Here is a 21,237-nt window from a genome sequence, read left to right as displayed (position 1 = left end):
TAACAACTATAGGTCACCATACAGTCTTCAACAATGAGCAAAACCCATACCGCATAGTCAGCTATAAAAAGACCTGAAATAACAAATGTTAAACAATTTAAACGAGAAAACTAATGGCATAATAATGTGTACACAATAATTACATGTATAAAAGTATTTATTTTAGAACAAATAAGTTTTTTCTCAGTACATGTATTTATTGCCATATTAGTTTTGAAATATTGATTATGGGCTTGTTGAAGGAAGTACGGTGAACTTAAAGTTCTTAACTAAGCTCGTTGTTTGGTCTCTGAGCTGGCGATTTGTCTCATATTAGCACTGTGTATGAAAAGCTGTTTTATAAATATTAAGATGATGACATAAAAATGGAAGTTACAGTAACAAAAAGAATTGCTACTTTTTTATGAGTTTGAGCCTAAAAATAAAAAGACAGAAAAAACAAGAATATAAATATCAGATTGCATGTCAAGCGTGTTTTGTGCATCGAAGTGTAATGTTCAAGTCATTGACAACCGACTATTGTAAAGACAAATAAACGATCGGGAAGGGAAATTGTCACATTTTTTCTAAAAAAAACCCAAAGGAGATCAAATAGAAAGACATAAATGATAAATGACATTCAATATCAACTCATAAATCAAATATTCTTTCGACTTTCAAATCTTTTTGAAGTGTTTAAAACATTTAAAAACAAATGACAGAAAAATTAACATCATGAGCTATATTTATATGCAGAAACCTGGATTTAAGTGTTAATTTATTAATAAAATCAGAAAATGCCAAGTTTTTACGAAGAACAAGTGAATCTAGTTCGTTTGTCTAATGAGGTGAAACTCTAGAATCGACTTGTACTTGTGGAGTTAAAAATAGTCAAAAACAACCATCAAACTAATGAGTTACAATAACAACATGCTAATTTGAAAAATTCAATAACAGAATTAATTTTGAAAAAAATAATTGAGTCTGATTGAAAATGATAATGATCTACATGTATGTACACTTCATCATTCTGTTTTTCTGGTTGAATTATATATTAGATTACAGGCTCCATTAAATCCATTTTGATTCCAGCTGGGGAAAAAAAGTTTGTTTTTACTGTATTGACTGTGACCAATGTTTTAAGAGTAAAATATTGATGAATATAAAAAAAAAGATGTGGTATGATTGCCAATGAGACAACTCTCCACAAGAGATCAAATGACACAGAAATTAACAACTATAGGTCACCGTACAGCCTTCAACAATGAGCAAAGCCCATTCCGCATAGTCAGCTATAAAAGGCCCAGAAATGACAAATATAAAACAATTGAAACAAGAAAACTAACAGCCTAATTCATGTACAAAAAAAGATGAATGAAAAACAAATATGTAACACATCAACAAATGACAACCACTGAATTACAGGCTCCTGACATGGGACAGTATGAAGACAAGCAATAAACTCTAACTATAAACACTTTTCTTTCATTTCAGATTGGTTCTTTTTTTATGATAAATTTATGCCTAGTTGTGATAGCGACCCAGTTCTCAGAGACTAAGAAAAGAGAAACTGAGCGTATGATGCAGGAACGTAAACGTTTTCAGTCGTCAAGTACTTTGGCCAGTAATTCAGAACCTGCTGGATGTTATGCAGAAATATTAAAATATGTTGCACATTTAGGACGGAGAGCGAAACGGAAAATCTTAAAAATGTATTACGATGCAAGAGGAAAGACTCATCCACGACATAAAATAAAACCTCAGTTAGCATTAGGGAAGCGAAAACAGAGCAAAGGTAGTGAATCTGCACAGAGTCATGCTTGTAATAGTTGTTCGCACAGATTTAACTATTTTTATCAGTTTGTTAACAATCAGAATGACCCACATATAAGTCGTCGCAACAGTAGTCCTATAGCTCCCCGCGCATCACCTGAGATGAGTGACCTAGACTCTATATCGTCACCACGTTGTACTAACTTTCTAACAGTGCCAGGCTTTAACAGCATGAACCCCTCGTCTGAATCTATTAACACGCTCGCTTTTACTGCCACAGACACGCTATCACCTCCATTGCTCAAGCCTCGTATATCATCGCCAAATCATTTAGCACCGCCGCATGGCAGCATTAGTAGAACTCCCTCTATAAATAGTGAATGTAGTAAGAAATTACCATGTGTGCCTGAGTTACTAGTTATACGTACCCCTAGGAGTACGCCAATGCACCAGTCTCATAGTCCAAGTAACACCAAGAATCATAATAATCACACTTATAAGGGTAAGTTTAATCAGTATAATCATTCTTATAAGGGTAAGTTTAATCAGTAGAATCAATATTTCCAATATAATCAGTATAACCATGCTTATAATATGTAACACACTTATCTTTGCTTAGGCCACTGCAGTTCGAATTACAGATAAATACCAATTTATAAGTCACAAAAATTGATTTATTTGATGAAAGCTTACTCTTTCAGTAAAAATGTATGAAGGGTAATGCGAAAGTCTTTTTCAAGTTTAAGGAAAAGCAATCTGTAAAAAGAGTTTTGGTGGCCTAAGAATTTATAAATGGCGAAGTAAAATATCATAGGCAGGTTCTAGTGATGGATATTTTTTTACATCTTTTATCTCAGTAGCGCTTTTAGCACTTTTCAAGTTTGAAGTACATTGATTATAAACTGGAAAGAATTGACTGATAAAAGCTTCTATGAGGAAGCACTATTTTCCTGTCGATGATATTTTACGTGAATTATCTAACAATATACTTATATTTATGTGATAAATATATATATGATATGCAAACACAATACATGTTGTTTTGTAGATAAATAACCATTGTTGTTAATATATAGCTTATTGTAAAGCTTTTGTATAAATATCTGAAAAGAAATGGGTTAAAACAATTTAGCAAAATGTCTTAAGCATTCCATTACAAGTAGAGTATCAATGGCAAAATGTATCCCAGTTACTGTGCACAAATAGAGATTGTTTTATAGTGTAAGGGTAGCATTACAAGAAGAGTATCAATGGCGAAACGTATCCCAGTTACTGTGCACAAATAAAGAGATTGTTTTATAGTGTAAGGGTAGTTAGGTTAAGAGATATAAATGCTATCTGTTGGCCCTTATTTGGTCTCTCAATTTTTTTCCAAAAAAATATTTATAAAATGAATGGAATTGTATGATTTAGACACTTCATTTCTGAAATTCTGTCATGACATCGGTATTAAGTCTTACACAGTTTAAAATTCTCGTTTTCGACCTAAAAGTGCCATTTTTAAACCCCACTTATATACATAATATTTTTTTTATCTGTTCCTCTATTCTTATGTCTATTTGTCTGTCAGTCCATTCGTTACTTTAATCGTCCATCTGTCATGCTTCAAATTAAAGTTTTTGGACAAAGTATACTATACCGTATAGCTTTTGTTAAACTTGGAAGTCAAATCAACTTGATCTTAGTACAGATGTTCCCTATGATATGATCTTTCTATTAATTTTGATGCCAAATTACAGTTTAAACCCCAATTTCTTGGTCCACTGAAGATGATAGTGTGAGTAGGGCATTCATGTTACTTTTACTATGGACACATTATTGGTAGATATTAGCTAATTAAGGCCTTACCCAAAAATCAATTTTACCAACATCAACATCTTTTTATTAAATTGACCAAAGTAATTAGTTACTGTCTTGTTGACCTTTTGTTCACAAATCCTCTTTTATTCATAAGTATGTCTTTATCTGGCAGATGTCTTATAGATTAAAAGAGACTCTTCATTAAACTTCAAAGCTAATACTAGGATATTTCCTCTAAAGAAATTGAATGTAAAATTACGTAATATCAGCGTTTCTCCTCATTTTCTTGAAATATGTGCCTAGTATGAGTGATTGAAATATCATAACATTGTTATTCTTTACTCATTATTTAATATATCATGATTTTTGTGTTTTCCTGCATAATGATCAAATTTGACGTAGTCTTAAAAAAAAGAGTCCTGTTTTGGGGCCAAAAAATGAATCTGAATGCTACTTCTTTTATTTTGAATCGTTGTTTGATTATGGTGCTAATTTTCTTTCAATTTGATTAAATATGCTGCAAAAAATTGACAAAAAAAATATAAAGTCATGGATATTACTAACAGTTTGGTACCATTTTATTGAATTTGATTTGACAATTGGATTGGAACAATTATCAAGTTTCACACATTTGTCCAACCTGTAATTGTTATTGAATAATTTCTATAAATTGTGAAATGTTTTTTTCTCGATAGTATTGTAAGTTAGGGCAAGAGGGTATTTATAGAATAATGAAGTGTACTTTTGAGGATCTACTCTGAACAATTCGGTTTATTTGAAGATAAATCTGTTTTGTGTCATTGATTGAATCTTTATTTGCTAGCATATAATGTGTATTGATTTTCTTTAGACACCCGTTTATCAAATTATGATGAGAAAAAACTCAATAAGTAAATGTTCTTGGAAGCTGATTGTCTGATTTAATTGAATGATTATATTTGATCATAATAGCTAGACTATATCAGAAAATTGGAAATTAATCAATTTAAACAGTTATTTTTCAAGGGTCATCAGACAAAATTATATGATTTTTTAAATTTTTTATTTTTTAAAAGTTATGATTTAGAGATTTGAAATATTAATCTTGTTTACTTTTGATAATCAAATAATAAAAGAATGCAAAAATTCCCAATCTTCTTGTGTGCAGACGGTCTTTTCTGATTGGCTTTTAATTGGGGGAGTTCATGGTCACATGAGTGTTTGTCTTCTGAAGATAATGATATTGGCTAAGATTTATATAAACTGACACAGACTAATCATATCCATCAATTTGGTGCCTTTTAATCTCCAGAATTAATGAAGTTTGCACAAAATACTATTAAGATTTTTGGCTTGTAATAATGAAGTCCTTGTTTCTAACTGAAAATGTGGTATTGATGACTTAATCAACGAACTATTAAAGTGCTCATCCCAAAGACACTGTTGAAGCTTTAATTACTTTTATTTATTAATTATACTGTAGAATTATGCTAAGGTACAGTTCCTACAAATTTTGAATAACGGTTAACCTCAACCTTAGTAATGCATTGCAGTTGCAGAACTATTACTTTTTGTGAAGTTTATTTTTGATTCAGATAAAATTTGTTTTGACCTGAACTCCTTAGCTCAACTGGCCAAAAAAAAAAGCCAATGTGATTTGAAAAAAAAACCAAACTGTTGTAAAGTTGCCAAACTTACATATATTGTACATATTTTGTTGCTGACTCTAAGCTCCTTTAATTGGGTCTCCTTTAAGAACTATGGGAACAACCGTGATAATTAGTTAGAAACATTTTCCTTATTGGATACATTAGTTATGCATAGTAACTAGGTGAGCAGTACGTAACGGTTAGTGAGTGAGTGTCAAGTTTTGGGTTGATATCAATTTTGACTGGGGTCTCTGCTGCAAAAACCGTTACGTAAAATTAAGGAAAAATAATGAAAAAAAAAAAGTTTTATAGTTTAAAAATGTCCTAGCCCCTTGTGCCCAAGTACAGTGAACCCCCATGTGCCATAAGGTATTGCAAGGACTAAGTATAATATTTTAAAGTAATAAATTAAGGTTACTAAGCCCTGACAGCAGAAGGATCTTACCAATTATTAATTGATTGATAGTTGGTTCCTTGGTGTCCATCGGCAAGTATTTCAGGAATTTGCAATATTAATCTTTTTTTAACTCGAGGAACTATAGTGTTACCCTTTTTTAAGTTGTGATTTGATATTCAGATTCAGCAGCACTTCCCAACAAGAGGTTGACAGTAACATATTACCATAAACAATTTTAATTACTACCAAAACAGTGTTACTCGGCTTGAATCTTGATTTGAATAATTCATTTTTCTCCCAGTTATATCTTAGTAAAATATGAATAACAAAATCCTCTGATTTTAGATACAGAAAGTTATTTTGGTAGTAAAAAAATCAATCTGAAAGTATTTACATCAATTGTAATCATATTCATCTAGACTCAGCATTTTGTTTGAACTCATTGAACTTAAAATAAGATAATTTCACAAGAGGCTCTCAAGGGAAGTTGATTTCACAAATTGAGTCTGATGTTTCGGAAATTAGATTTAGAAATTAGGGTCAGTGAGATGTATCAAAACACTGAAAAGTAAAAATGTTTTGTGTCATACACTACGTAAGTGTTAAGTACAGTGAACCCCCTATGGGGCAGGTGCTTTGGACTACTGATCTCAATTCACTTATTAGGATTGCTAATGTTTTCCATCGTAAGGTTGTGGTTCTCTCTGGGATCGTTAGCGTCCTCAACCCATTAAAACGGGTAGCCATGATATAGTTAAGGGTGTGGAAAGTGGCATTTAACGCCAACAATCAATCAATTATTGATTATAGTGACAAATATGTGCAAAAAATAATTCTAAATTTAATATTAATTGATAAGCAATATTTATAAGGAGATATCCCATTGGTTCCCCATTGGATACTGAACGTCATTGATGGTAAAGACTTTTCCGTCTGAAGCACAAGATTTAATTATGATAGTTATCTAATGAAACATAATAGACTCTCGAGGCCAGACTTTTTAAGTCAGAATGACATGAAGAATAGAGCATAAATCCATGTTTAGAAATAATTCCATTCAAGATGTATAGCATTGTATCAACCTTGGTACTTTCAGGTCTTGTAATGAATGGACATTTTAATTGATGATTTTTTTCCCATATCATCAAGATCTTTTGAATGTTTTAGTATAAATCTGTATCAGGAGCAGATTTATGTAATCTTATTCCTACATGTATTTCCATCCATCTTCCTTGACATTTGATCTGTATCCATTTAGATGATTTTAACAAGGAATTGACAAATTCCTTGACAATACAAGATGAGAAACAAATATTGAGAAAAATTGACATAATGCGTAACAAAATGGCTTACAAAATTAGTAGCTCCATAACTCCTTAAATATTAAATTAGGGATATAATGTCAATTGCATTTTGGTTTGATTGATGCCTGCAATGTCTTTAACCATGCAATGTAAATATCAATCATTTTACAGATGCAATTGCGTAAATTGACATTTTTGCTTGTCAAATTTTACTGTGATGACTTAATTATTGCAAAGTCAAGGGACAGTTTTGATATAAACCAGATTTTGGTGGTGACAATCTGAAAAGAGATCTAGATTTCTGTTTTGAAAATACATGCAGTTCTCTATTTTTTTCTGTTTTATTCGTTTCCTTATTTGTTGATTGTTGATTGATTAACAGCATGTGGTTCTCTTGGCCCTGTTCTCATTTTCTCAGACCTTCAATGGTCAAGTTTTAAAATTGGTTGTTCACTGGTTTTTGTCATTTTGATGGCATGAAAATGGGGATCTTGTTTGAAGTCACACTAATTTTAGAATGTTAAATTCAGTCTTTTGTTTTCAGATTTCTTTAATTTTTATCCGACTTCTTAGTCATTCCATCAATTGTTTTATTTTGTCTTTGTTAAAGTTAAAAATGCAAGACTTACATGTATACTTCAACATTGTATTTGTTTATGATTTGGTCAATATGTCGAGAACCACTAGTGGTAGGGCAATAATATTTTATATGTAGCTAGTTGCCACATCTAAATTCCAATTATACTTGAACCCAGTGGAATTCCATTGGAATTTACTCTGAAATCCTGTGGAAGCTATTGGAATTTATTTGGAATGAATAAAGTTGATTATTTCACTGAATAACAGTGGAATATGCACTGCATTTCCACTAGACTCTTTCAATGGAATCCAATGTATTCCAGAGATTGTTTACCTCTGGTATGTCAATGGAACTCCAATGGAAATCCATTGATATTTTCTATGGGGAGGTATTTGTAATTGTGGTCTGATCTGAATTTTTGTGCATCTGCGGAATGTTTACCACTAATGGTCCTCCAATGTGATGCAAATAAACAAATGTTTTTTGTGACAGGGATTACTGTCTTAATTTTAACCTGTCTCCTTAAAAACCAAGTGATTGTGAAGAAATATGTCTGGTCAATTCATGACAGTTCCATCACAGTAAGAGTCACAAAAAGGCATACTAGGATAAGGTATGATTAGGCAGTTACATTTCTTTTTTAAAGCTTTACTGAGCAAGTCCATTGGGTTATGAATAAGTGCTAATAAGTCGTTGTAATTCCTGTCAATATAGCACTTCCATTGTTTATTGATAATGCAATTGAATTTAAAGTCAATATTATGCAAAATTGACAGTATCTGTATGTTTGTATTGTATATACTAATGGTGTTTTCAGTAATACTCCAATGTTCAATTTCCGGTTACACTAGATATAAATTTGAAATGTTATTTAACTTAATAATACAACTTTTATGTACTTTTTTAATGATATTTTTTTGTATTGCAGAGTCTTTTTGCAAAATATTGACGTTAATTAAATTTCAAGGTCTATTAGCAAATAGTGAATCTGTATCTGTATTTAAACTTAATGCACTTTGAAAAAATAATACAATAATTCCAACTTTTAATTTGTAATTATTTGAATGTTGTCTCAAGTATTTAGAATAATTGGAACTTTATTTTCAGATAAATTCTACTTGCAATTGTAAAAATCAAATACAAATGGAGTATTTTTAAATGTCAAGATTTAATGTGAATACATTATCTTCTATTTAAAGGTATTCCCGAAGATCTACTAGATGTAATCGGAGACAAACAGATTTGTTACCTAGTGAACGATTACGATAAACAGTGTAATCATACATGTAATCATGTTTCTCACGATGTCTCTGATAATGAGAACCATAAGGAGAAAGATTCTGAGATTGAAAGCAAAGACAAAAAGAGCAAGCGCAATAAAAGTAAGAAATAGAATTTAAGTGACTTTTTGCTAGAATTATCTCCCATTTTAGATTTTTTTTTTAATTTACAAGTAACTATATGGGTTAACCAAATATGTCTCTGATAATGAGAACCATAAGGAGAAAGATTCTGAGATTGAAAGCAAAGATAAAAAGGGCAAGTGCAACAAAAGTAAGAAAAAGAATTATAGTGACTTTTTTGCTAGAGTTATCTCCCATTGCGATTAGCATTTATACAACAAGTAACTATATGGGTTAACCAAATATTCTTGCAATTGGTCAGTTTAAGTTGATTTTATCAAGTGTTATTAAAACAATTCTATTTTGGTAAACTGAAACAGCTAATCTTAACACCCAACTGCACAAATATAGAACTGAGAATGGAAATTGGGAATGTGTCATAGAGACAACAACCCAACCAAATGGCAGAAAAATATCCCAAATAATTTTTTGGAAAGATTGGAACTTGTTCTAAATCTTTACTAAGGCACTGACCTCCCTAACAACACAACAGGTTAGCTACTGTTACTAAATGTATTCACACTGAAATATAGTTCCATATAGTTCTCATGTATGTGCACATAAAACACATATGAACTGAAAAATTGGTATATTTTTGGAGCAGTTCATCCAAAAATGTATGTAACTAAGGTGTGTTGATGTGCAGGCTTTTTTTTTATAACATTGTGATTAGGTAATTGGGTATTGATACAATATTATAATGATTGTCAACTGTCATTATCACCAAACAATCAGAGACAAGGTGGACCTTTAATTACAATGCCCAACTCCTAAACTGTCAATCAAATTGACCACATTACTTATCAACCTCAGTCTTACATAATTAGAACCTTCAATATACAACTTCAATATACATGTATTTGACCTCATAATTGAATACACAAATGTATATATTAGATGTTTGATATATATATGGATGATAGATTTATTTATTGTCTATTACTTTTGATCTACAATACATAAAGTGATTCTGTAAATTATATCTGAAAGATAAATGATCAATGGATTAACAAGATATCTAATATGAATATAAATATATATGAATATATAAAAGGTTTTCAAGTAAGGCCTATAATTTACTTGATAAATTTCCAATAATCATCTGCAATTAATCAACAATTTAGATTAGTTCACTTATTTTTTTATCATCAGGAATTGGCTTGAAACAGTTTTAAAATTTTAAAACTTTTTATTAAAACAAATCATTGTTATTAATTTATTCCCCATCAATCATCGTGTCTATTTTAGTCATTTGAATTTTTATTAGAAGTGAATATATATTTTTGCTATCAAGAAAGAATCAAAAAAAAAAGCCCTGTTTTGAGAAATACTTTAAAAATATATCAAAAGGCACTCTACAACTTTTAATCTTCAATGTCATATAACCTATTGTGCCTGATATTCATATGATGAAGACATAATTTTTCAATCAGTTTAATTGAAGTCTGGAGCTGGCATGTCAGTTAACTGCTAGTAGTCTGGTGTTATTTATGTATTATTGTCATTTTGTTTATTTTCTTTGGTTACATCTTCTGACATCAGACTCAGACTTCTCTTGAATTGAATTTTAATGTGCGTATTGTTATGCGTTTACTTTTCTGCATTGGCTAGAGGTATAGGGGGAGGGTTGAGATCTCACAAACATGTTTAATCCCGCCGCATTTTTGCGCCTGTCCCAAGTCAGGAGCCTTTGGCCTTTGTTAGTCTTGTATTATTTTAACATTTAGTTTCATGTGTACAATTTGGAGTTTAGTATGGTGTTCATTATCACTGAACTAGTATATATTTGTTTAGGGGCCAGGTGAAGGACGCCTCCGAGTGCGAGAATTTTTAGTTGCATTGAAGACCTGTTGGTGACCTTCTGCTGTTGTCTGCTCTATGGTCGGGTTGTTGTGTCTTTGACACATTCCCCATTCCCATTCTCAATTTTATGTTTCAACTTACAAAATGCCGAAAAACAACATATTTAGATTATTTTTGTTGACACTTTAAAGTTCTTAGCTGTTGGTCTAGATTTTATGTCTTACAATGATAGTTGGAAGCATTTACTAGAAGAATTTTGGTTTGCAATTGTTTGTTTTTTTGAAACATGTTCAGAACAGGCAACATTATTTGGATAAGATATAAACTGCAGTTTAAATAAAATTGTGCAAATTAAGAGACCCATATTATTTAATTAAATGAGCTCATTTCATACTCATACTGGTAAATTTTCAGCAACAGTGCTTTATTAATGTTCATTTTCCCCCACAATACCTTAATATGAAATTTTTCAAACTACTCTTCTAATCATTCCATGAGTGATTTCCATCACTTTGATTTTAAACTGAATTGACCTTTTGCCATTTAACATGTGTAGTGTTAAATTGTTATATTTTTGTAGTGTCATTTATATTATAAAACAGAAAGATTTTTAAACTTCGTCTTTTTTCAATTTCAAAACTGAAGTAAAACTTTTATAATCCACAGAGAAGATAATTTTTCAAAATTAATCTAAAAATGGTATTATGACTGTCACTTTGAGTTTTGGTTGATAGTGATACAGATATGCTGAACTTTGCAAACATGATAAATAAATCAGAAAAAAAGAAAGAAAAAAGAAAAGTAAAGATAACAAAAGTTGAGAATAAAAAAAAAAGAAAGAAAAAAAAAAAAGCAAATTTTACCAGCTAAGAATAAAAAAGAAAAACAAAGAAAAAAGGAAAGAAAAGAGAAGAGAACACAAACAAGTTTTACCAGCTGTACGTTAGTCATCAAGCTAATTAATAATCAAGAAACTTGCATGCTTGTTGAAGAGAAAGGAAGCCAGCTAAAACAACACAAACATTAGAACCAGTCATAAATGTATCAGTTCATTAAGGCTTAAAAGTAGGTTTGATGTCAATGACTTCATCAGATATTTGATGAATTTCATATCAAACCATACCTTATTATTGATAGTTGATATTGAAAGGTTTCATAACAGTTGCTGTTAGCAAATAATTGATGGTTTGGATGGCAAATTCTTCATTTTTTTTGTTCTTCATTTTTGTGCCCCCATATAGGGGCATTATGTTTTTCAGTCTGCGTCCCTTTCCTTGTTTGTCCATCTCTCTGTCTGCCCATCTGTCCTGCTTACTGTTAAAGTTTTTGGTCAAGATAGTTTAAACTTTTTTGATGAAGTTGAAGTCCAATCAACTTTAAACTAATAGTACACATGTTCTCTATGATATGATCATTCTAATGTTAATGCCAAATTAGAAAATCATAGAAGATAATAGTACAAATGGGGCATCCGTGTACTTATAAATGACACATTCTTGTTTTTTAAAATTCTTCATTTGTTTTTTCCAATAATTCTCTTTTCTTTATATTTGAGCACCCAATTATTCTCTATGTATTAATTTTTAATTTGATTTTTACTCTTATTTTTTTTTTGTGGGGGGGGGGGGGGGGGGGGGCTTGTTACTCAATATTCTCTATTCTGTAAACCTCATCCAGAGCCTCATATATTTTTAATATAGGATTTTCAAAGTAAAAATAAGATAAATACCATATTATCATATAAAATTGGAATAAAACCATCACACTTATTACAGCTTCAAAGTTACATCAAGTACAGTTTATACAATTATCACTTTCAGATTATTTATTTTACGGGAGAAACATAACAGACTTTCGTAGAAATTACTGCCCAACTTAAGGAGATCTTTGTTGCAATATTACTACAAATATTGACCCCACATTAAAGAAGATATTTCATGCTTTTATCACGTACTTAGAAGAATAAACAAATCTTCAACAAGGAATGTGTGATTATGCATAGTTTGATGAAACATGCTTTGGAATATTTGTAACAATTATAACCAACAAAAAATGTTGATACAGAGTTATTAAGTATAAATATATGAATATACAGATTGGTATTTAAGTTTCTTATGTGCGAGTCAAATTTGCTTTGATTTGCTTCAATATGTCCAACAGATTTTATTAGTTTGGTTCCTTCTTGTTGGGTGACTTCAGAAATATCTTATAGGTGTAATACCATCAAATCATAGTACATCGCATCTGGGTGCATGCAAATAGGGTTGAAAAAAATTATTCCCTTTAATTTGACAGCTGTAGGAAATTAATCCTACATTTCATTGCAGTAAAAATTTCTGAGTCATAAACATATATCTTGGGTGTTTCAAAGCACCAGTCTTTGTTTTATTTGGTATTTAAAAAAAAAAAAAAATTAAAAAAATGTGGTAATACAACTTATATAATGATAATTTAAATCACATCAGCAATGTCAGAAAAGGTAATTTTCATTTGTTTATTGTGACGTTGGCTATGATAGGGTACATGGATCTGAATAAAGTTATCTCTAGAGATATTATTGTGTCAGCTACTTGTGGCTGATTCAAGGGGGAGAGTTTAAATTACACCATTACACCTTGCCCCTCCAAAATATGTGGAATCGCTCCTGGATACATTACTGCTTCTGTACAACTTTTATCTCTGTAAATAATTATTAATATTAAATTAAATTTCTTTTAGACTGCATCTCATACAACATGGAGAAGTTTGTAGAACACAAGTTATTCCGTTGGGGGATATTAGGGGCTATAGTAATCAATACAGCAAGTATGGGAATAGAACACCACCACCAGGTTTGTAATGGTTTGAATTTTTGGTTTTTAAGGCCACTTTTATGCACCGCATTTAGGCTATTTTCATGGTGGCCAGTTTTTATTGGTGGAGGATGCCGGAGTGCCCGAAGAAAACCACTTATCTTCAATAGGAAAACAGACAATTCTAGTCAATTAAGATAGGAGTAGAGTGCACCTGCTTGATGTGGGATCAAACTCACAATCTCAGTGTTGACTGGCTAGTGATTACAGTAGTAACAACTTGGACCAATCAGCCACTGAAGCCCCTATTGTGTTTGTCATTGTTTGTTATTGATACAGAAAGTTATATAAACTAACGCTTACTTGGTCAGAATGAAGGTGAAATTTTAACTTTAACACAGAATTTAGCTACTCTAATACAAGTCAACTATTGCCAAAGAAATTGTATTTGCAAAGAGATATTTAAAGGTCCCATTAAATTAACACCACAGAGAACAATAGCTAATGTATTTATACTATGAAACAGGTGAACTTGTAAAAATTTGAATACCTTGAAAAAGAGGAACTTGATCTGGGGAAAGGTTTCATTTTTTTTCTCACAATAACTGGTTTATGTATATTGAAATTCTAGACAACAAAACACTAACTCTATAAACAACTTATTAAGAATAGTATGACAAAATTTCCGAATTGAATTTTGTTTGTTCAGGTTGGGACCTATTCTAATATGACCTACAGGTTACCCTGATAAAATTACTGCCCCTTATTCACAATTTGATACTATTTGCTGAAGAGAAGACTTCATTTTTTTGGTGATGCCAATAGTTCTAAAACTTTGTTAAAATATTAAGCTTGATATGATTCTTCATCAAAAACCATATGTTGACTTTTTGGTTTTATAGTATTGTTAGGTTGCTGTATAAATCATGTTTACAATTTAATCATGATTATAATTGTTATATTATATAATTTCAGCCTCTTGAGTTGACAGAAGTCTTAGAATACAGTAATATTGTGTTTTGTACTCTGTTTGCACTGGAAATGGTCCTTAAATTAATAGCCTATGGACCATTTGGTTATATCACAAACGGATTTAATGTGTTTGATGGATTTATTGTGATATTAAGGTAAGTCTGTGTATTTAGATACATGTACTAATACTGTGGATGCATTTATTTTTGTGGGTACCAATTTTACATGGATTGAGGATAATTTATACTTTCGTGGATGTTTAATTCTGTGGTTTTGATATGGCTGCATACAAGTCTATGGAAAATTTGAAATTCGTTGAACATTTAAAATTCGTGATAAGCCTGTACTAACGAAATCAAAGAAAATTGGTATCCAACGAACATTGATGAATCCACAGTAATTTTAATACATAAATAAAAAAAATAAATAAAGCAGGTCTTTCTCTTCAGGTGCTGAATGTTCAAGGGTCCTTCATGACTACAAATGAAATAAAAAGTGTTATGATTGTTAATGAGACATCTCTGCACTGGAGCCCAAACGACATTAAAGTTAGCAAGTGTAGGTCATGGTATGACCATCAACAATAAGCAAAACCAATAGCAAACTGTAAAAGGTCCTGAAGTGACAAATGCTAAGCAATTCATTCAAATGAGAAAACTAACAACCTTGATTCATGTACAAAAATATAAACGAAAAAGAAATATGATATACAGCAACAAATGACCACCACTGAACTAAATTTAGTTATTTTCATGGACACTTCATGGCAAATTAAATCTTGGTCATCATCAAGATTACATCAGCCGCTAAAGGGTGATGTAATCTTACTATGGTAGACTTCATCGATTCACTTGAAGACAATTTACAAAATGACAAAATCTATCAATATTAGTAAAGTCCATATGAGTAAATATGTGATGATGGGTTGTTGGCAATTTGGTGCTAACCTCAGGTTTCTTTTATTCAAATTGGCCATTTCAGAATCTAATGCATTCTGGGTAATATTTTTAAAAGCATACACCAAAATGTTTTGATTGGTCAAATACGTTCTAAACAATGGAAATTCAACCAATGACGTAACGTTGTTCTCATTTTGGTGTATGAACAATGATAGTACCCATAGTCCTTTAGATTCTGAAAATGCGAATTGGTCATACAGACTTCTTAAATCAATCTAGAAATTTGTTCAAAGACAATCTCCTGCCAATTGTTCAAGTTATTTCCTTTTGTAATGTCTAAACTGGCAGATTTGAATTATTTTAATTATTTTGAGATAAGAAAAATAATGAAAAATATTGAAAACAATTGCTTAATTTTAATTTATTTTAAAACATTTGTATTTCAGAAAATTAACTTTGATCATTGTTAACTGGATTTATATTTGTTGAAATAATGGCACCATTAAATTACCACATAATTGTTTTAATATGCTTTTTATCAAAACATTCATAATTTAATTAACATACAAGAAAGGTTTACAAACAGGATTATTTAAATAATTCTTTATTACAGTATGGTAGAATTATTGCAACAAGATGGAGATAGCGGACTGTCTGTTCTAAGAACTTTTCGTCTGCTAAGAATTCTTAAATTAGTCCGCTTCCTGCCAGCCCTACGACGACAGCTAGTAGTCATGCTCAGAACCATGGATAATGTTGCCACATTTTTTGCCCTTCTTCTTTTGTTTATGTTTATTTTCAGGTAATTATGCCTAATAATCTATTTATAATAAGTCTAATTATTTTTCCATTTAAAAAAAATGGAATGTTCATGATAAATTTTTTTTCTTTATTTTAAGAAATGAGTTGCAGATGTATATATATTTATAGATTATCAGTAATCATCTCAACGAGATTGATTTTCTCACTTGAGCCGGGACGACTAAGCAAGAAAGGCAATCGAGTTGAGATGAACAATGATAATCTATTTATCGCTATTTTACATACGACGACGTTGTCAATTTCATGTCAATTTCGTTAGCATCGCCACGTGCATGCTTAGTTTCTAGCGATAATTATTCATCTCAAGCGAGTAGAATGATATGAAAATTATCACAAAAAAAGATGAAAGGAAAAATGCACAAAATAGCGATAAATATGAATATTTACAATTCGAGCTTATATATGCCACGTGAAAACAGTAAATAAAATCTTAAGGAAATTCCCTTGGAAATGCTGTGGATTCGATAAAACAAAATTGAAAGATATGTTATAAGCATAATACCAAGCAAATTAATAAGAGTTGGCCAAAGATGTAAATTATCATGATTTATTTATAGTTGATCAGTGGAATATCAGCTATTGCCACTCATAAGTTAACTCAATTTTCTGACAAGTCTGAAATTCACTTTGACCTTGAATCTTTGATAAATCAAATTCAATGCTGTCTCCAATTAAATGAACTGTTTAAAGGTTAAAAAAGCATGAAATTTGCATAAGTATTTTGAATCAATGGATACCAGACAAAAGGTGATCTTACGATCTTGATGAGCTGCAACGGTCATTAAATTTCTGGTCATTGACCAGTGAATTGATTTATATCATTTGTTACCTTAGATCACCATTGATTTTCAATTTACCCTCATCATATAAAAATATAAAGATGTGGGAAGATTGCAAATGAGACATCTATCCAGTAGAGTTCAAATGACGTGGACATTGGCAATTACAAGTCATTGTACAACATCCCACAATGAGCAAAACCCATTCTGTCTAGTCAGCATTTTAAAAGTGCTGAAATGACAAAATGTGAAACAATTCAAACAAAATCCTTATTCATGAAAATAAAATGAGATATAATATAAAAGAAGATGTGGTATGATTGCCAATGAGACAACTATCCACAAAAGACCAAAATGACACAGACATTAACAACTATAGGTCACAGTACGGCCTTCAACAATGAGCAAAGCCTATATATAACAGACAGCAACCAAGCACAACCACTGTGTTAAAGGCTTCTGATTTCCACCAATAAAACACACTAAAAGTACTTACTTATAGGTTTTTTAACGATCTTGACTGGCTATAAAAGCTATAAACCCCTTGCAAGGTGGGTTGACAAACTAAAATTAAGATCATGTTCTTGGTTTATGAAATTTATGAACCTTTAATTATGTCCAGTTATCAATGATCATATATTATTCATCTAGGATAAGGATAAATTTGATAGTTAGTGAAATATCAAATATTGCTCAATTTGCATTTTTCATCTTTTTCTTTATCTCTCTAAAAAACAAGACATATGATAAATCAAAGCACAACAGATAACTAAAAAATTGTCTGTCAAAATTTGTATGTCAATCACAAAAGAAGAATTTAAAATGAAATTTAGTGAATGTTCAGTATTTGATAAAAGGTTATTAAGATAAAAATGATGGTGTCTAAATATATCTCAATGCATTATATAAATCGATCAAGATAAGATCAATATCATCTTCATAAATCTCATCTTTGTGATACAAAAAATGATGAAAATCATATATCAGTAGGAAGCCAATGTTTTAATATCGGTAAATCATGCTTTTACACAATAAATCATATTTTTTATCAAGCATATATATAAATATATTTCAGCACATTGAATGAAAACATTTTATTTGACTATTGTTCAGAAATTGATCTTGATATAAGACGCTTCTAATTTCACGCCTTTTCCTAAAAGTGGTGTCAATAATAATTGTAATTGTAAGAAAAAGTTGGTATACTTTTTAAGGAACTTGTTATAACAGTATGATTGTTAGTTATCATGCCATGAGAAATCTAAAACTTGGCCATTCATTCAGAAATAATGGTGTTTCTGAATAGATGTGGGATATATAACGATCATTTATTCACATCTTCTGTGTTCAATATATTTTTTTTGACAGCTTCATTCATTTCAGAGGGTCAGCGCTATTTATTCAAAAAAGAAAGACTAGACTATCTATGAATTATAGTATATTTGCCTTCATTATATACACTCATTTGTAAATAGTGGTATGAAGGTGTTATATTACGACCTTTATTAAAAAATGTATACATCCCGGATGAGAGAAAACTTTTTAATTTTTTTATCACTAGTTCATTTATATTGGCAGCAAGCACATCTTCTATTTCTTGACAATTTATTAACACAAAAAAATATCTGTTTTTTCAAAACCAAGCAGGGTTGAAATTTTCGTACACCATGGAGTACCAATTTTCATGGATTTAGAAGGTATAGGGATCTGAATTTGAATATTCAACGAGGCAATAAGGCAAAAAAACACAAAGACTATTACCCATGAAAAGACAATTTTCTTGATTCACCAAAAAAGATACCCACAAAACTTAATCAACTTATATTCTACAGTATAGAAACTTATAAGGGTATTACTAAAGACCTGACTAATATTTTAACTTCCTTTTAATTCTAGCATTCTGGGAGATTCCTGACTAATATTTCTACTTCCTTTTATCTCTAGCATTCTGGGAATGAATCTTTTTGGTTGTAAATTCTGTAAACCTCGAAAAGATGGAAGTATCTACTGCAATAGAAAGAATTTTGACTCGTTACTTTGGGCGATTATTACGGTCTTTCAGGTATTAGAAGTTGGAAGCACCCATTGTTAGTTGATATTGTGTTTCCTAGCAACAGTTGCTAACCAATAACATGTGTTTGTTGATCCTGGTGTGCCTGGAGTTTGTGTTGTGTAATAACAAAAATATGCTAATTTAGTGCACAAAATGAAGAATATAATGTATAAATAGTACCCTGGATGTAAAAACTAAAAATCTCCAGAATACTGCTAGGAAATGCACAAATTGGGTTGCTACAAAAAGTCTAAAAGGATTTTCAATTTAGATATTTGATTTTGGAAAAAATCTGTCAAAATTTTATAAATTTTTGCTTCGTTGTAGAAAAAAAAAACTTGCAAAATAATCTGTAGTTTCCAGTAAAAAGGTAAAGTTATTATAAACTTAAAAAGCTTTTGATTCAAAAAATTTAATCCCTTCTAAGAAATATTTTTTTACCTATCAATAATGAAAATGATAAACTTTATATGAAAAGAACACAGTATTCTGGAGAAGGGTTTTGAAGTTTAGATCATGCAGCTAATAATTTTGTTTGCAGCTATAGCTACTAGTTATATGCATTTAAAAATGTATGTCATGACCACATGTTAGACTAAACGATAGTTTTATGGTGACGGGTGGAATGTGTCTTTTGTGACATGCTTACATGACACATACGGGTAGTCAGAATTTTCTCAATTGATTTTTATCAATAAATGTTTTGAAGTTCCAAATTGGAACCAAGTAAATGGTAAAAATTATTCTTAGATTTTTGTTTTGAAAATGCACAGTGTCCTGGGCATGAATTTATTTGGTGGAAAATTTTGTTGGAGGGAAGATAGTAGTCCATGCTTCTGTGCAGAGGTTGACGATTATAATTCTACAAATTCCTGTATTTGTGACCGAGCCAATTTTAATTCCTTGCTGTGGTCACTTGTAACAGTGTTCCAGGTAAAAATTCTTTTCACAATTCAGTTTCTCTATTCTATTATTTTTAATATTTTTTCTCCACTTAATATATAATTTCCTTTATTTCTCGGCACTGACTGGTTATGGACTTGCCTGACACACTTTCAAATTCTTTTTGTTGTCCTCTGAATATTATTATTATTACTGGATGCTTTTGAACTCTTCAACTTGTATATATTTAGCTTTTGTAAATATTTAGTTTTAAAATCTTTTGATGATATTAGACTGAAAAAAGAAAAAAAAATGAAGAAAAAAAAAAAATTCTAAAAAAATTTCTAAATTTAATTTATTTAAAAATTTGCTTTGCTTGATGAAAATTGCTTATATAATAATCTGATTCAGAATTAAAATAATTATAAGATATTATTTCCCTGTATGAAAATTAAGAATTTAGTTGTTTAATAATTTATTTTACGAATGTTTATTAAGTTTACCTGGGCACTGGATTATGACAAATCATTTCCATTATGCATCGATTACCTCCCTTTGATGAAATTGGGTTCTCCCCCTTGGCCACCTATAATGCATATGGAAAAAAAATCAAAGTTTTAAAAGAAGAGTTGTAAGATTTAGGAATGGTCTTCTTTACCATACCAAGTTTTTTTCTGGTGGGTATTCATGATATTAAAAAAGGACTATTCCGGAGATCATGAAAATATATGGTGAACAAATAAGACGAAAAAGTGAATGTATGCTGCAGCTGTTTTCATCCTTATTTTAATTGTTTAATGTTCTGAATTTTGCTTAATTACCAATGCAGAAATATAGTCAGTTGAAAATATTGTCACAGAAAACCAAAGAGTTAAGAATAGATGTATTGAAAGCAAGGCACATCATTGAAGGAAAAATAGGAAAAAATGAAATTTTTTCAAGAATGTTTTTTATGCATTTAAGAGGAATCTTTTCATTATTCAGACAAGTAAATGTTATTCTGTTTACAAGAAAATAACACAAATAAGAGTAGTAAATCGAAATTATTGTTTATATTTTGAGGTATGACATTCACGATTTGTGCATGTTTGTATGTTAAATGTTGTACATAATCCCTGCATGTGCTTTCAATTGTTGTCAATGTTGTTAATGTAATATTTGTGATATGTTTTAAATTTTTATATAGATTTATCTTTTAGTTACTAGTAATAATAATGTTTCATGGTGAACAATCTGAATGGATTTTATTAATAGCTAATTTATGATGAACTTTCTTATTAGCTTTTAAATAATGGACAAATGTAAGCATTGTCAACACCCAGAAATTACTACCTGTCACTGTGGCTGTCTTTTTCTGTCCAGAAAGTTTTC

The 21,237-nt window shown here is 30.5% G+C and overlaps 1 protein-coding gene across 2 annotated transcripts in view; it reads left to right on the top strand.

The window, feature by feature from the left end:
- LOC143044955 (voltage-dependent T-type calcium channel subunit alpha-1G-like) overlaps positions 1–21,237 on the top strand; it is a 153,165-nt gene that overhangs the window by 98,877 nt on the left and 33,051 nt on the right. The window contains exons 8-13 of one of the 2 annotated variants that reach the window (XM_076217225.1): positions 1,474–2,254; positions 8,661–8,843; positions 13,386–13,498; positions 14,435–14,586; positions 15,944–16,132; positions 19,758–19,917. In XM_076217225.1, coding sequence (XP_076073340.1) covers positions 1,474–2,254; positions 8,661–8,843; positions 13,386–13,498; positions 14,435–14,586; positions 15,944–16,132; positions 19,758–19,917 — 1,578 coding nt within the window. Of the gene's footprint in view, positions 1–1,473; positions 2,255–8,660; positions 8,844–13,385; positions 13,499–14,434; positions 14,587–15,943; positions 16,133–18,875; positions 18,994–19,757; positions 19,918–21,237 lie in introns of both variants that reach the window. The other variant, XM_076217226.1, reaches the window with a different exon arrangement.

This window comes from Mytilus galloprovincialis, chromosome 9 (assembly GCF_965363235.1).
Source record: "Mytilus galloprovincialis chromosome 9, xbMytGall1.hap1.1, whole genome shotgun sequence".
Classification (NCBI taxonomy): domain Eukaryota; kingdom Metazoa; phylum Mollusca; class Bivalvia; order Mytilida; family Mytilidae; genus Mytilus; species Mytilus galloprovincialis.
Note: the sequence above shows the minus strand (reverse complement) of the source record. Positions and strands in the feature narration are given on the sequence as shown.